Source organism: Crocodylus siamensis, chromosome 15 (assembly GCF_052110815.1).
Source record: "Crocodylus siamensis isolate JL-2025a chromosome 15, ASM5211081v1, whole genome shotgun sequence".
Lineage (NCBI taxonomy): Eukaryota > Metazoa > Chordata > Crocodylia > Crocodylidae > Crocodylus > Crocodylus siamensis.
Window position 1 is genome coordinate 31,671,378 of NC_143409.1, and position 17,362 is coordinate 31,688,739.

The 17,362-nt window shown below is 49.0% G+C and overlaps 1 protein-coding gene across 8 annotated transcripts in view; it reads right to left on the reverse strand.

Annotated features, from left to right (window-relative positions):
• Window positions 1–12,922, reverse strand: part of USP3 (ubiquitin specific peptidase 3) — a 66,702-nt gene extending 53,780 nt beyond the window's left edge. The window contains exons 1-5 of one of the 8 annotated variants that reach the window (XM_090028119.1): window positions 12,701–12,922; window positions 10,346–10,423; window positions 9,833–9,888; window positions 6,471–6,508; window positions 5,135–5,893 (exon numbers count right to left, since the gene is read on the reverse strand). In XM_090028119.1, the coding sequence (XP_089884245.1) occupies window positions 5,135–5,225 (91 nt within the window). In that variant the 5' untranslated portion in view covers window positions 5,226–5,893; window positions 6,471–6,508; window positions 9,833–9,888; window positions 10,346–10,423; window positions 12,701–12,922. Of the gene's footprint in view, window positions 1–3,789; window positions 4,987–5,134; window positions 5,894–6,470; window positions 7,238–9,832; window positions 9,889–10,345; window positions 10,428–12,700 lie in introns of those variants that run through there. The other 7 variants (XM_090028117.1, XM_090028120.1, XM_090028121.1 and 4 more) reach the window with 7 other exon arrangements.
• Between the last annotated feature and the right edge of the window lie 4,440 nt (window positions 12,923–17,362).

Consider the following 17,362-nt stretch of genomic DNA (forward strand, 5'->3'; position numbering starts at 1 on the left):
TTTTAAGGAATTTTTTAGCTGCAGAAACCCAGAGACCTATAAGCCACCAGGGCTTTGAATCTGATTTGTGTGACTTTTAACTGAAAAAATGTGAGAATGTACCACAAATATTTTCTCCTTTAACTTCAAAGTCAGGCTTACAATTTTCAGGCAACTCCAATTTTCCAACACAAAGTTATAGGTCAACAAAAACAGAATAATGGAACTTGGTTGCAATCATAGGCTCCAGTCCCACAAATGCTTACGTGCGACCTCAGTGGGTGCATCTATACATGCAAAGGAGTAAACTCCAGAGCTGTATGAGCTACAGCATACTGCTCCCAGGCACACCGTCTACATGTGCACCCAGGGCAGAAGCACGTTTGAGCCAGGGCAGAGCAGACCCGGGCAGGCAGCAGGCTCAGTGGGGTCAGTTGAGCCTCACCCAGCTTCTCTGCTGCCTGATGCCGCCACTCAAGTGTCAAACATGCAGAATCATGTGGGTAGGGGGCAGGCAGGAGTCTGGCCCTGCTGGCTGAGCTGACTGGGCACAGTTTACACCCGGGTCAGCACTTACATGTGCGTTTTACTGCAGTTAATAACTCTGCCATAAGACATCACTGTCCCTGATGGTACTATCTTATGGTGGAGTTAATTAACTTGCTATGCCCTAATACCAGTGCATGTATAGATAGTGACACTTTGCTACAGAGCTAATCAGTCTGCTCCACAGTAAAACGCACATGTAGGTGTACCCAGTGTCACTGAACTCAACTGGACTCTGTGGCCATGTCCACACGAACATGGACATTTGGTTTTTGGGGACAACTAGAAATGAGTCACTTTATGCCACCACTAGTTGTCCCCAGGGAACACCAGCGCTACATGCCCCCTGGTACACAACAAGTTACTCTAGGTGGGGTAGGGAAGGCTGGAGCCAGCACTGAGCTGGCCCCAGCAGCCCTACCTCGTGTCCTGGGGGCCCCCCGGGGGTACAGTAGCAGTGATCTTGCCACTTGGAGCCTGGCCAGCAGCCGGAACATGACTCCACACAGCCCAACTCCAATTTTGATCGGTGCATGCTCCACCTTTTCTTTTTCCCCTGTGAGTTTTTTTGATCCCTGGACATCCCACACTGCTCCCTTGCAGCACAGAGACCACCTGAACATGCAGTATGTGGTCTGTGGCACCACATACCATAATGCTGCACTTGTCTGGACATTACCTGTGGGTGGGGAAAAATGTCTGGCCACATGAAAATCGAGGATTCAATATTGAGCATGTTCTAGTTGTCTATAGGGGCTATTTTCCCCCTCGATATAACATTAGACTGAGAGAAGGAGGAACAAACCAGGATCTTATATCACAAGAAGAAGCAGGAAACTAGAACTGATGGGGATAAGAGAAGGAGAATGAGGAGCTGAGATGAGACAGAAAGCAGAGGTTAAAGTCTGCGTACATGTGCTTTTACAGTATATTTGTCTTGGCGCTGCTTACAAGTTCAAGACTGCAATGCCAAAAAAACACAGCATGGCAGGACGCTGCCACCTACCCAAATGAATAGGGAGCAGTGTAACTAATTTATCTACGGAAAAACAACCAGCAGTCAGAGTCAGATCCAATAACATGCTATCCTTGAAAACTCTTCCACTTCGACTGAAAGGGTTTATAAATAAAGAAATTTAAACAATACCTAGTTAGCAACTCTGTTTTGTAAAGTTATTCTTTTTCCTTTATCAATTTAAAATAAACCTTACATTTTGTCAATTGTATTTCCATTCTAATCATATTTCACTAGGCTTTGAATATTTCCCAAACTTAGTCTTTTGTACTCTTTGTAGCCCCACAGCAATCTGCAAACATTGGAATATACGATTCTGATCAACTCATTTTACTGCACCACAACGGAAGAGGCAAAGACTAGATTCCAAATGAACCTATTTAGTTTTGGCAGGAAATATTGTTATACCACCAACAGTCCTTCAATACTTAACAAAACTAACCATTAACTTTACTTTAAAAACCTGGTATTCAGCAGAAAAGGATATGAAATGCTGGAGAGTGTAAACACACTAAAAAAAGTGCAAGAATTTCCCCCTACAAAAATGAAATCTCTGATTCCGTAGACACAATCCTACAGTTGTTTTTCTGAAGGTATTACTCAAAATTTTATGCTGCACAAAAAATTAATTAATCTCATCCATAACAGCAAAAAAATGCCAACAGGACCCTTCAGGCTTACAGAGGTGTGCTTGGATGTTTGCTGCTTCGCACGTGAGATACAGATCCTTGTGGCTGCACAAATTTATGAAAAATTATTGGGAAAATACCACATCTGAGCTGCTGCAGAGTGGTTTTAAACTGACATGACACATGCATTCAAGCTGTGACACTTCATGACCCTGCCAATGCCCCAAGCCAACAATGCCTCCAACTTGAATAGAAGTCAGAGAGATTAAAACGCATGGAAAGTTTTAACTGGAAATGCTAGACACCTGCGCGGAATATTTCATAACATTGCTGATTAAAACCAATTTCAGTGCATTTCTGAACAATTTCTGCCTTACCTCGCTTTTTCATCTCCTTTTTCAAGGTCCATCAACAAACCAGAAAACAAAAAATATTATTAAGACAGAACTTTGCTCCAAGTTGTCCAGAGTGCATTTGGTTCTGTCTTTCTACTTAGTTTGAAAACTCCACCAAGGAAAGAGCATGCTGCCTTCTGCCCACAGCCATGTATACTACCAGGTTTAAATAACAAGAGGAAAAGGCTCCTGCAGTAGAGAGATGGGAACTCTCAAGTTTCTGACCTATGAAATCAGCCCAGACAAAATGTGACAGAAGTGCTGAAAGTGTCAAGAAAGCAGCTTCTTGTCAGTGAGCACAGTCCTCATTCTTCAATTTGGAGCAGAACTTTTCCTATTTAGCTTTGGCTCAGCATGTTCATGAAAGCTGCCTTTTATTGCTCTCTCAATTCTCCATTATCAATCAAGAGACCTCCAAAGAAATCCCAACTGTCTGCATAAAAAATGGCTAATTTAGGCAAACAGAGCCCTTCAGCCTGGCATGCACCCACCCTTAGCTGCTCTTTGACTTTGATGATGTTCCTTTCCATCTGTCAGCTGGGTATTGCAGATGGCATTGTTATACTACTGCCTCTCTCACAGAAGCACTCCAAAATGTTTCCAAATGACATCTAATGCTGATCTTGCTATCAAGGGTCTGTTTTGGGGGTAGAAAAGGAAAAAAACTAATCTATAAGAAATGAATCTGGACATAAGGAAGAACTTCTTTATTGTCTAACCCCCAAGGTTTGGAACAGACTGCCGCCGCTGGAGGTGGTTCAAGCACCTACTTTGAATGCCTTCAAGATGCATTTGGATGCTTATCTTGCTGGGACCCTATGATCCCTGCTGACTTCCTGCCCCTCGGGCAGGGGGCTGGACTCAAAGATCTTCTGAGGCCCCTTCCAGCCCTAATCTTTATGAAATCTATCAATATGCAGCAGCCAGTCGATCTGATACTGAGAAAACCATTTTCTCCAGGATACCAGAGATAAGTCACTGAGTGTTTGAAATGCTTATCATCTCAGGTGTTCCAAAAGGTTCTGCTGCCTGCACCAGGTCATGGGCAGCCAGAGAGGTCCCTACATCAGTATCATCATTTCTTCTCCTTTTCTCAGAAAGGTCAACCATCTAATTCAGAAGGGGGCACCCTGAAACCATCCTAATTCTTCACTGCCATGTCGGTGGTCAGGCTAGCTCTGGAACTGCACACAGAAAAGAACAGAATTTAAAAAAAACAACACACCTGCTATATATTTTTCTCCAACTTCAGAAACCAGAAAAAGAAAAGCCTCTCAAGTCATTATTGATCTAGTCTGCAAAAGACAAGAGGTGAAAGTCTCCACTTAAATCTGGACGGTGGATTCAGATGTGCATAGCAGACCATTTCTTTTGGAGTTGTATATTCTCGTTTATCAAAACATGCAAAAAATAAGACAACTCCAGCTGAATGAGTTTGTTTTCTTAGGCAGCAAAGGGAAAAACAAAGGGGGCAGCAAGAGGAAACAGAAGATATTCAAAGACATGTTGTAGTGTAAGCAGCAAAACGCCAGAAACGTCTATAGGTGTGATCTAGAGCAGCTGAACAGGACAGTGCGCTCAGGAGCTCTGGATTTCTTCTGGTGAATTAACAGCTGTCACACCCAACGCAACTTGAGTGCTACAGGCACCACTCAAGGCATGACTATCACTGAAATGACGGCAAACAAGAGGCAGCATTGTGCACACCACTGCAGAGACAACCTCGCAACAAAGAGCGGCCTATCCCGACGAACAGCCCACATGGGCAGCCTCACTTAGTTGACTAATGACTGGTTCGACATTCCTCTCATCAGTAAAGGCGCGGGCCGATAATGGAAGGTTTTCCATTTGGGATAGGAGTTGCATGAATTTTCTCTCCCGGCTTGCTCAAAGTTATCAATCCTGCGCTATTTGACCAATCTTGCCAAATCTTTCACACGTGCTTTGCGCCCCAGTGTATGTAAGAAGGAGCAAAGAGGAGGCGGCTCCATTCCTCCAGGCCTCCCCGGCCAAGCTCGCCAGCACCCGCGCGGCGGCGGAGCCGGGGCTAGACTTCTCTTCAGACCCAGACTTAAGTGCTGGGCTGTAGGGCTGAGCGGAAGGAAGGTTTTCTCCGGCTCCCTGCTGCGGTCACGGGGCTGCTCTGGCGCTGCCCGCCGGCGTCTGGCAGCAGGTCTGCCCGCGGGGCTCCGCAGCCAAGCGCGGCCTTGCCCGGGGATGACAGGGCGGCAGACGGGCGGGGCCAGGCCGGGCCGGGGGTCTCCTCCCCGCGACTAAGCGCTCCGGGCCCGGCCGGAGCCGCACCGGGACAAAGGCCGAGTGCGGCCCCGCCCGCCCACACGTGCCCTCCCCCCCGCCGGGCAGACCAGGGCCGGCGGCCATCGCCCGGCACGTGGCGGCGCAGCCGTTAGCGCCCGCCCGAGCCAACAAAAGGGGCCGGGCCGAGCCCCGCGCCGCGAACAAAGGCCGCCCGCGCCGCCGAGGGCTGGGGCGCCCTGGGCCCGCCCGCCCGCTGCGGCCGGGCCGGGCCGGCACTGCCCAAGCCGCGGGGAGCCGAGCCGGGCACTCACCGCTGCAGCACCAGGAGGAAGGCGAGCCCTGCGGGAACTTGGCCGAGTCAGGCGCGATGCAGACGCTGGAGCCGAGGTGCGGGCACTCCATGGCGATGGCGGCGGCGGCTCCTCACTGCGCCTCGCACACAACAGCCATCTTAGCGCCCGCCCGCCCGCGCTGCGCTCCCTCCGCCCCGCCCCGCCCGCCGGGCTCTGAGACCAGCCGCTCCGCGCGCCGGGCTTTCCGCGCGGCGCCCGCGCCCTCCCGTCCGGCTCCGCGCCGGGCTTTGCGGCCAGCCGCCGCCTCCCGCCCGCGCCCCGCGGGATCCGCTTGCCGCGCGTTTAGGCCGACCCGCCCGCCGGGCTTTCCCACCACCCCGTCCCGTCTCCTCGCGCCGCAATCCTCCCCCAGGGCTGGGGGGGGGGCGCTGTGACGTGTGCAAGGGGCCGGGGGCGGTGCTACCCCGCCTGGCCGCCGCCCCCGGGCCCTGCACGGCCTCAGCATTAGTGCTGGCTCTAGACATATGCAAAGGAAGAACGAAGATTAAATTAAATTTCTCTGTGTTGAGATGAATCAATTCTATTATTTATGGCCCGGCATAGTCCACAGTGCATGCTTCCTCCGTCCAGACCTATTCACAACACTTTAGTCCGGGAATACTTTTCTTCTTTATAAAAAGTTCAGTATGTTCTTGCCCCCAAGAAGTAAGAGGAAGCAGCCTGTTCTCTACTGTGTCCGACTGTGTCCTCTCTTGCTGCAAATATATGTCCTGTAAACTTTAAAAAGTAACTGTTAGCTGCCCTAGACCTTGAGTTTTTTAACTGAACCCCCTCCCTGTGCTTGTAATTGCCACCCTGGGGCTGGGTGGTAGTAAACAGATGTAGTGTTGGCATTTCCAGACAACCCTGGAAACTGAATTTTGTGGCTCAGCAACCTGCAAGCTTAAACTGGGTCAACACAAGTGTGCTAGATGGAAACACTCCTCCCCCCCTTCTAGGGACAGGTGAAGTTCACCACTGACATGGATGTGGCTGCAGGGATTTTTAATCTGTAAAAAGAAGTGGGTTGCCTGCTGAGTTGTAGTTTTATTAAATGTCCACATACATACAGTGAGTTTATAAATTATGCCATTTCATAAAAGACATAATTTAGCAACTGACAAATAAGAATTACTTAATACTATGTAACCGTTTTGAAAGCATCTCATACAATGTACCCCTGAGTCACAAGATGCCCTGGCAGGGGAAAATTGTCTTCGTGTCCCAGGCAAGTAACTCGTGTTGCCATTAAATTAAATCCTGCAATTACCCCAAGAGAGAAGGAAGAAAATGAAACTATAAGTGGTCTACTTACAATATGCTAAGATTGACTTCAGGTCCTTGCATTTCCAGCTGTGAAACCAAGTTCTGGATTTAGTTAAGGAATTCAAGATTCTGAGTGAAGTGTTAGTGCATCCTGACACTAAAATTTGAAATTAAATATATATGTCCTTCAAATTTCACTTTTATGCAGAATTAGATGAATAACATACACAGTGTTCCAGTATACCATTTAAAGGCTCTGTAGGAAAAGGGGTTTTTTTATTTCAAAAAGCAAGAATATCTAGTCTGATTCTATTTATAACCTACAGGACACAGGAAGGACAAGATTTATATTTAAAAAAAAAAAGAATTTCATATAAAAAAAGACCTCTGCTGAAAATCTAGGACTTATTTTCATAAATGTGATGAATAAGAAAATTACTGTTCTATTAGTACATTTCTATATAAACTGCTGGATTATTTTACTGCTTCTCTCTCCTTGAAATTTTCTTCATTCTGTACAATAAAGATGCATGTTAAATCAGGTCAACAGTTCAATGGTATTTGCATTCTCTTTCTTCCAAACAACAACTCTGTTTAACACTCTCCTTTCCGTGGTGCACTGCCTTCACCCAGCCTGTTCCACTTGAACTTGAGTAGTTGCCATTAACTCTCATGGTATTGGCCTTCTCTAAAGAGGTATTTAGAAGTCAGAATTTAAATAGTTCTTTTCCAGTTCATTTTTCACTTTACAGAAATGTGGAGCTGGGCATATTATGGTTATAGTTATAAAAACCCTGGATTTAAACATGGGCTAAATAATAATTTCTTCTCATGCTTCTTCTTGAAGCTGCAAAACAAAGTAACTTAAAACTGTGTTTTAAAAAAAAGCATGGTTGAACTCATAAAAATTGGTTTAATTTTTTGTTTAATTTTTTCTTGCAAGTTTCAATAGGTTTGCTGTATTAGTAGAAAAACATAATAGAAAAATACTTTGGACTACCCATTCCTATAATCTTTAGCTTAGTTAATGGTCTCAGTGATCTAGTACTTATCCTGTTAATTTTGTATGTTCACAAAAAAAAAAATCCCATTTACACTTACTCAGTCAACCTAATACTATCATTCATTTATTGCTTTTTTATTATCTATACCACATCAAAACATCTAAAACATATATGAATAACAAGGCAAGTCAGAGACAGAACACTTCTGTTGTACAACGATATTAAAGTAGGTTGTCATAGCTCCAAAGTCAATTTATCATCTCCAGAAGTCATGGGAGCTATGACAGTTTACCCCTGTGCAGGTCCTGTAAGAATAAACATGCTGGAAGAGCAGCATGGAAAAGGTGCAGCTAAGTCCAACTCTATCCTCTGATACAATGAAGCATGTTATCCATTATTGTTTTTTAACCTGCCATTTGAAAAAGCAATATAATATGCCTTTTCTTTTAGATATCACAACCTTTTAAACAGAGGAATTGACCAACTCAGGCTTCTTAAAAACTGAATGTTTTAGGTCATATTTATTTCACAGCACATGTGCAAATTGCATTTACATGCAACCATAATTTAGACTGATTTATCCCTAACAGAGTTAGGTTGAACATGTAGTTAGTTTTTTATTAATTTAGAGAAAACCCAACAGATTCATGGGATTTCCTAGGCCTGAATGTGCTAACAGCACCACCTCTCACAAACATCTGTCCTGAAAGACTGCATAATACACAACTTTTCTGAAGAATGAAAATGGCTAGTGCCAATACCAAGACAACTGCTTCACTGCATCCTATTATGATTGCAATTATCAAGCTTGGAGAAAATCAGTGTGCAGTTACTGAGGAAGATAGCTGCCTACATACTTACAGTTTTTTCTGCAATAGCAGTAGTGGCCCAAAAGAAAAAGTGAGTGAGCAACTGTATTGTTTCCCACTGCAGCCAACAGCTTCAGGATGCCGCTGGTGCCTGTGCCACAACTTCATGAATGTCTTTGTGTACCATAACTTCTGCTGCTGATAGAAGCAGCCTTTAGGTTTGCTTTCACAATTACCTTATTGCACATATCACAATACTAGAACTGTTACCAACAGTAACACCCCATCGAAGGGTAGGTAATCCCCAAAATTGTGACTTGTGCTACAATAGGGTAAACATGGTATTTACAGTTAGGAACAAGGAAGTATAAAGGGTTTGGAGAAAAGAAAGGGAAAGGTCCCTGCCAGCAAAGTTCTTAAGAAGACTTGCTGGCTGGGGTAGACTGGACTTAATAGGGGGAGGATATCTGGGATGCAGAAAAGAGGGGATGTGCCCTGCTTTGCTCAGGATTCCTTGGATCCACTTGATTCCCCCTCCCCACTCCTCAAGGCTGCAAACTCCTTGGCTCAGAGGGGGAATGTGGCTCTGGTATGATATTTTTTAAATCCTTCTCCCCCACTGCCCAGGCTTTATTTCAAGAAGTATCCAGAGCATCCAGTACAAGCCAACAAGGGTAGAGAAGTGGTTAGCCATGTTAGTATGAAGTCAGGCAGAAGGTAGGGTAGGATGGCACAGACTAACTGGCTGTGTAGTAGGGTGAAATCCTTCCCACCTCCAAGCAATGAGGCTTGAGCATTCCAAGGACCTGGGTAGGGAGACCCTACCTAGAACAATACTTCTGCAAAGGAAACTCTGCCTTGCCTAACACTGTGCAGTGAGGAAGGTATCAGACACAACAGAACAGATCTTCTCACTGGGCTTCTAGCGTCCCAGCTTCCTCAATTCAGTTCTGGATCCCAGCCACATTCTGCCAGTTTGCATATGCTCTCATGAAAGCGTGCAGAGGGACAGTTAGTGTGGGGGGCCAACCTTTTTGGCAAGAGTGCCACAAATTAGCCCTTCTTGTGTCTGTCCGATCCCCGTCCCCTGCCTGACCTGCTACCCTGCTTTCTGCTCCCTGCCCCATCTATAGCCCTGCTGCCTGTCCCTTCCCCAATCTACCACCTGCCACACACAGGCTGCCTGTTGAACTTGTGGCACTTGTGCTGGAGGTTGGCCACCCCTAAACTAATGCATGAAAAGCAGATATTTAGAAGGATCAGAACAGAATTAAATATAAGTGAAATCAGCCTGAGTGAAAAGCAAACCAGCCCCATGAGTGGTAATATTTTCTTAAACCAACTTGTTATTTTGGGAGAATGCAGCCTTGGTATTTATGAACTGTAACACATGGATTTTAAAACAATTACTTTTCTAAGTCATTACAATTAAGTCATCATGCTGGCATAGTGAGAAAGTATAATAGCAACTCTTAGAACTTACTGGAATGGTTGGTCATCACTGTAGCTCATTACTTTTAGTAAAAGGATTCAAGTAATAACTTATCCAAATAGCACTCAGAGATAAAGTAGGGCTAAATAAAAAGGCACCAACTTACCAAAATCAGGCCCTTCATCTTCCACTCTTGTTAGCTGACAATGGGCTCAGCTACATCTGAAATTAATTCAATGCAATAAACCCTCGTGCAGTTCATGACAGAATTTATTGCTCCCAGGCACAGCATTCGCATGTGCACCCAGGATCACAGCATGTTAGCTGGGGCAGAGCAGCCCCCTGGCTGGCACAGGGCCCCAGGGGCTCATGCTGCCAGGCTGGGACTGCTCTGACCCAACTCAATATGCTGCAGAGGGGCTAAGGGTGCTACAGTGCGGGGCTAGCCGGAAGTCAGCCCCAGTCAAAGTTTACATGCGTGTTGCAGCAGAGTAAATTACAATGGAGTGAATTAATTTACTCTGGCCTAACAGCACCCCACATGTAGATGTAGACACTCAAGCTTTACTGCAGAGCTAATTAGTCAGCTCCACAGTAAATGTCTCTTTTAGATATGCCCGCTCAGCTGAAATGCAAATTACATATATCTACATGATGACAAATTCATTGCTATTCTTACCTTCTTTTCTCATTGGAGCTCCAATTCAGTAAAGCACTTTAAACACCTCCTGCTTCACTTGCTTTGCTGAATTAGGGTCTTTCTAAATTAAACAGAAAAGTTAAAAGGCCATCTCCCTTCCCTTGGATGCAACAAGGTTAATAGCTTTTTGTATGTTAATCACTAATTGTCACCGTCAATTACAAATGCTTAAGCAGCTATGATTCTATCCATCAGAAAACAGTGCACACTCAAGTTATTAAGCACATGAAATTACATAAGGACAACTGTAATATAGAACACTGAATTATCTTGTAAGGCTAAGAAGTAGCACTACATGATAGCAGCAACTATTTTGGATAGCAGAGCCCTGGCTATAACAAACACAATACAGTACATGTTTCCCTCGCTTTATGCTGTACATGCGTTCCTAGAACACAACACATAACTTAAAGTTGCATAAAGGAAACCCACTTTGCAATGCAATAAATAGGGATACATTCCAAGACCTCAACTGTACTGACCCCTGCACTGCTCCAGCTCCAGCTCCAGCTCCAGCTCCAGCTCCAGCTCCAGCTCCAGCAGCATGGGCACCAGCTGTCCTGAGTGGCAGCCACAAGCCATAGGCACTGCTGCTGGGCGGCTTCATGGCTCCCAGGGCACCGCACTGACAGGGCTGGACCAGGTCAGGCTGCAAGGAGCTGGGCACAGGGCTGTCCCTGAGCTGAAGGTTTCACAGTGGTGCCGCCTTCATCCTGCCCCTCCCACGTGGTGCTGGTGCCGGGGGGGGGGGGGGGGGGGACCCCCCCTGCACAAGCCACCCACGCTCCGACTGTCCCAACACCTGGCCCAGCTAGAGCCCCACTCACTGTGCCCTGCTCCCTCTCTCACCACAAGGGCCTTGATCTGCACCCCCAAGCCCCTTCCCCCTCCCTCACAGAGTTACCTGCTGGGGGATCGTGCATGGGCCCACAATGCACCATACAAAGCAGTTGACTGTGGGCTTCCACCACACTGATCACATAAGAGTGAATATACCTCTTATATACCGAATTTTTAGTATAAAAAGGATCACTGCTTAAGAGCAAATTCACACATACAGAACCCACATAAAGCAGGGGAAACCTATATATAAAATAGTATATATAGCGTAGGCAGTTACCACGTGCTTCAATGGGAGTCACGCAAGAACATTAGAGACCAAAATCTGGCCCTAGCTTGGTAGTGCTGTACATTTTCAGATAATAAAAAGGTTACGTATCCCTCTGAAGCAGGCATGACAGCTTCTGGTACCAACAGCACACAGAAGAATAATACAGCTAGCATCACATCTGGTGGCTTTACACTCTCAACCTAAATGACCATATACACATTTATACCTGAGCTACTTTTGTGTCAAGCTGGACATGTATGCAAACTCATGTCTCAGGCCACAGATTAGGCATTACCCAGAGTCCTCCAACACATTTGAAGCTGAGCCACTACACCTTTGTCCAAGAGTCATCCAATAGTCACTGGATAAAATGGATAAACAGCACTAGAATGGTGCCTGTCCAGCGCACTGTGTGTTCTATGAGTACACTTCATCAACAAATCTATTTCCATTTCCTGCACATCCTCCATAAATAAAAGTGATACACCTTTTCAGTGTCTGATCAAAGTACCACAATAAGTGGTTCCTTTTACAGGGTCCAAGATTTTTTTTTTTTTAATTTTTTTTACAGGAGACAAACATCATCCAAGTGAAAAAAAGAACATTAAATCAGGAAACAGCACAGATTAAGCAAGTCTAATTTGTTTTATAAGCTCCGCAAGCGTGATTCTTCTTAGCATCATAGTTTAAAATAGGATTTCATATACAAATGCTGTTTCAAAGTAATACGATCACTTTTTAAAAACTGCTGACCAACAGACAGTGATAATATTGTCTGCATACAATATATTTCTCTAGAAGATTAGCAAGCCTTCTTTATAAAAATGGCTTTTTGAATGATGTTATAAGCAAAAAAAAAAACCACAAAAAGGAAAAGCTTTCAGTAAAAACTGACTTTCATGATCATATTCTCATTTTTAATTATTTTGACTTGCACAAAAATAATTTAAAAAGGTGCTGATCCAAGACTCCCAGTCCCTAATACCTCGCTCACAGAAGGAAAATCCAGCACTATCAAAATAATCCTTTCACAAGAATATAGCCAGTCAGTTGTCTACAAGAACTTTTCCCTACCTCTTCTCAATGACAGAAAGCAACCGCCCTCCCCACAACTCTCTCTGGAAACCTCCATTTTAGAGAGATGTCATTTGATAAAGGAAGGTCACCAACTTCAGGGTGTCCTGGACCATGCCCGAGAGAAGTTCCAGTCTGGGAATACTCACAGAAAATGCCCTGCCAGCCAATGCTCCCTCGGTCCGTGAGCGCGCGGCCTCGGTCCGGCGTGGGACACTTACCGAAGGGGGCGGAGGCCAGGGCTGGAGCTGGGGCCACGGCCTGAGGCCAGGGGCCGGTGGCTGAGGCCTGGCGCGGGCTCCGTCGGCTGCGGGGAAGACCTCCGCTCCCCCACATCAGGGCCGGGGAGCAGAGCACTTCCCCACAGCCGACGGAGCCCGCGCCAGCCTCCATCCCTGCCTCGCCGCACCTCGGGGAGGAGCCGCTGCCCGTGCCGGGGAGGCTCCGCCGGCTCCGGGACACTGCTCCGCTCCCCGGCCCTCACGCCACGTGCCTTCCTGCTCCCCGAGGCGATGCGGCGGAGCGGAGCAGTGTCCCGGAGCCGGCGGAGCCTCACTCGGGGCAGGCGGCGGCTCCTCCCCAAGGTGAAGCAAGGCAGGGATGGGGGCTGGCGCGCCCGGTCCTGATGCGGGGACCGCAGCACTCGCTGCCTTGAACAGGCTGCGCGCGCCCGCGCTCTCAGTTGTGCGCCGCCGCCGCGCACGCGCGCACCTTAGCGGGAACCTTGCTGCCAGCCCACTTCTTAAGTCAAAGGGATCCAGGCGGCTCCAGCTGAAGCAGTATTTAGTCTAGTGTCTAATCCAGCCCCTGCCTGAATCCTGTCCAGCCCCTCCTGTACAAGCCAAATCTAAAGAGCAGAGGGTTTGCTCGCAGCACCCACAACCAAGGACATCCATGGGGTGGGGCTCTGTACTGCTGGGGAAAACCACCAAGGGCTTCCTGTGGTCAGTTTTCCCCTCTGCACAACAGCCAGGCCCAGCACTGCACCCCTCCAGCCCTGAGCCCCAAGGCAGCGCCCCTGTCCCTGGCCCCATGGCAGGGGAGGAGGAGAAGGACAGCTCTGCCCACTACACCCAGATTGCTCCTGGCTCCCCACGCCCAGGCCAAGCTGAGTTGTCATGGAGCTGCTGTGCTGGCAGGGCTCTCCCCATCCTCCTCCTCCCTAGTGGGGCTGGAGGAGGTGGTGGGGCTCTGCAGCACTGCCTCAGGGCTGGAGGGGTGCAGTGCTGGGCCCTGCTAAGGGGCAGAGGGGAAAACTGGCAACAGGAAGCCCTTGGTGGTTTTCCCCAGCAGTACAGAGGCCCCCCTCATGGGTGTTCTCAGTTGTGCGCATTGTGAGCCAACCATCCGCTCTTTAGACTGTCCTTGTATGGAACAGTTTGGCCAGGTTCAGGCAGGGGCTGGACTAAACACTAGAGGATCTCTGGAGGTCCCTGCCAGCCCCACTTGTCCGATTTCCCCCTGCCTCCTGCCCTCCACTTGTGGCCCAGGGCTGGGGCCTGGCCATGTCCCCACTCACACTGCTCGACCCTTTGGTGCCAGCCAGGAGCCAGGGTCTGGCCACACTCTCCCCCAACTAGAAAAGCCTGGCAAAGGCTGCTTCTTCCCACCCAGCCTCCAGGCACACCCTGGCTGGGGTACAAGCCAGAGTGGGGTTTATACCCCTTCCCAATCATACTTTTCCTGGTGGGGCCTGGCCACACCCCCACTCAGCTCAGCTTCCCTCCAGTCTTCCAGCTACTGCCAAAGAGAAGGGAGGGATCACTCTAGTGCCTGCCTGGCTTCTAGCCTGAGCCCCTGTAGGCATGTAGCTGCATTTCCAGAATCACAAGTGAATGTCTATTCACTTGCTTCTCACTTCAGTCTGTGCAATTTAGACCAGAGGTGGGCAAAATACGGCCCACGGGCCAGATCCAGCATGCCGGGCCATTCTATCTGTCCTATGAGGCCCCTAAAAATTGTACAAAATTAATATTTATCTGCTTCTGGCTGCCTGTCAGCAGTAGGACCCAGAACCCAGCCATTTGCCTGCACTGCTCCAGCACCATGTGGCTCCCAGCTGCATGGCCATCACAACTGCTGTACCCTGGGAGCACGGGGCCCACACCAGTACCCCAGGGCCAGGAGCAGGAGGGGGTGTGTGTGTATGTATAGGAAGGCAGAGACATAATGTGGGGGGGGGGAGAGGGGGAAGGTAGGGAGGGATAGAGTGTGAGAGAGTATGCATGGGTTTGTAGAGCGAGTCCCACACACACCCTCCACCATACACAGGCACCCACACCCCCCCTCACACTGTCATACATGCAGAGCCCCAGACCCACCCCGCTTCACACATCCCAGCCACCCTTCCTCCCACACATAACCCCCCATAAACCCCATATTCACCATACTGCATATATCTATACACCCACATGCTCCCTCATCCCACCTCCACCTATCCACCACCCCCACAAACCCTCACATACACCTACACCCTCCTTCACACTCCACATAACCCACACCCCAATAGCTTCCCACAAATCTATACCCCGCAACAATACACAAGAATAAGACTTCATTTTAAGCTACTGTGCAATTACCTCTATGTACACTACACAAATGCATATAAATCAGGACAAAAATATTTTTTAAAATCAAATTAATGAATGTTGTAGCTGCTTGCTTTTTAGAATATAAATTTGGTATTTTTCTGGTTCCAAGATGGTAAAACCCCTCGCTGAAAGGAGTACTTCTGGGGGCCAGGGGAGGGACTTCTGGTGACAAAGGTCAGGGGTTGGGGGAGGGACTTCCGGTCACAAGATGGCAATCAGAGAGCAGGGAACCTCTCAAGGGGTGTGGCTACCTCTGCGGCTCTTGACAGCTTGCCAAAACTCGGTAAGCAGCCCTCCACCCAGAATAATTGCCCACCCCGGGTTAGACTAACCTGCAAAGATTGAATGGATTCAGGCTTGGGCTTTTTGAATGTCTGGTGCAGTTTCACCAAGCTAAAACCCTGCAAATGCTAGTCCTAGAGAACCAGAAGGTGCTCTTCTGATGGCAAAGGCATTCACCAACAACATGGGGGTCTGGGATGCAGGCTGTCCTCATTTGCTTCTGTGCAGATGACTAAGGAGTATGACATTGAGGCATTTCTGGAGGCTTTGAGAAAGCTTCTATAGCCGTCTAATGGGAGAGACAGACGTTGGCACTGTGTCTAGGAATGTTATTGGTAGGGGAAGCCCAAGCCAGCTATTGGGCTATCCCCAGGGAGGAAGCTGCCAAGTATGATAAAGAGAAGGAGCTGCAACTACTCTGTTTTAAAACAAATATAAAGTGTACCTGTTTATTTGATAGTTGTTATACTTTTTTTCTACCATACTTCAAAGGATTAACTCTTGCTGGAGCTCACTACAGATAGAAGACAGGGTAGCTTTGCACCCAATGGACTACCCAAAGTAGATATAGTCCAGGGGTGGGCAAATACAGCCTGATAGTCCAGGGGTGGTCAAAATATGGCCCGCAGACCACATCCAGCCTGCCAGGCGATTCTGTCCAGCCCGTGGATCTCCTAAATTTTTTTTAAAAATTAATATTTATTTATTTATTTATTTGCCTCTGGCTCCAGTTAAAAGTGATAGAAGCCAGGGGCAGTGGGACCCAGGGGAAGCCAGAGCAGGCCCCTGGAAGAGCAGGGCCTGCTCTGTCCCACCCCTGCAGCCTGAGGGACCATGGGGCTGTTCCTGCCCGTGCCCGAGCAGCAACCTCAGGTAAGAGGGGGCTGGGGGGCACGCTGGTCCCCGCCTGGCCACCCTGCCGGCACTGGCCCCGAGGTACTGCCTGGATGTTGCTGGCTCCCAACTCCCTTGTCCAGCCCTGGGGATGCCTGGGGCTTCTGGGGGCAGCATGACCCAGCAGGGATGTGGCGCAGGGAAGCGGCATGAAACTTCCATGCCATGCCTGAGGCTTGGGGCAGCAACGGACCAGCTGCCACCCCGCCCCATGGGAGGTTCCAGTGGGTGCTGCCACCCCGGGGGAAGGCCTGGGCCTCCCCACCCCACGGGCCCAGCGGCAGCTCGCTCCCTGGCCCCAGGAGTGGGAGCGGATCTGCCGCCGCTTTTCAGCTCCAGAAGTTCCTGCAGCCACGAGGAACCCAGGGGCCCTGGGGAAACTCCTGGCCATTCCCAGGGGCAGCACGGATCACCGCCTGAGGCTGCTGGGGGTGACACGACCTGGCAGGGTCCCGGCCCTGGGCATGGGAAGCTTAGGGAGGCCAGAGGAGCTTTCAGAAGAAAACAGCAGCCGTGGCTCCGCTCCGGCTCCTAGCACAGCCTCCCACCTGTCCTGGGGTTGGGGGGGGCAAGCTGCTGCCAAGCCACCGGGCCCCTGTGGGGTGGGGGGAGCCAGGCCTTCCCCCAGGGTGGCAGCACCCCCTGGGGACACCCATGGTGGGGGGCAGCCAGGCCATCCTCATCCCAAGGCACAGGATGCAACTTCCACGTTGCATCCCTGGACTTCCCACATCCCTGGCCATGTGCTGCCCCCAGTGGCCTTAGGTGGCCCCCTGCACTTCCCCCAGGGCTGGCCAGCCTTCCCAGGGCCCCCAGCCTCCTGGAAGCTGCAGGAGCTTCTAAACCAGTAAAGCAGCCACAGCTCTGCTCTGGCTTCTGGCGCAGCCTCCCTGCCTGTCCCAGGGCTGGGGGGCAAGCTGCTGTCAGGTCTCCAGGCCCCTGTGGGGTTGGGGGAAGCAGTCAAGCCTTTGTTACCCCAAGCCTCAGGAGCACAATGGAAGTTCTGCACCATCTCCTTGGGCTTCCCATGTCCCCACTGACCCA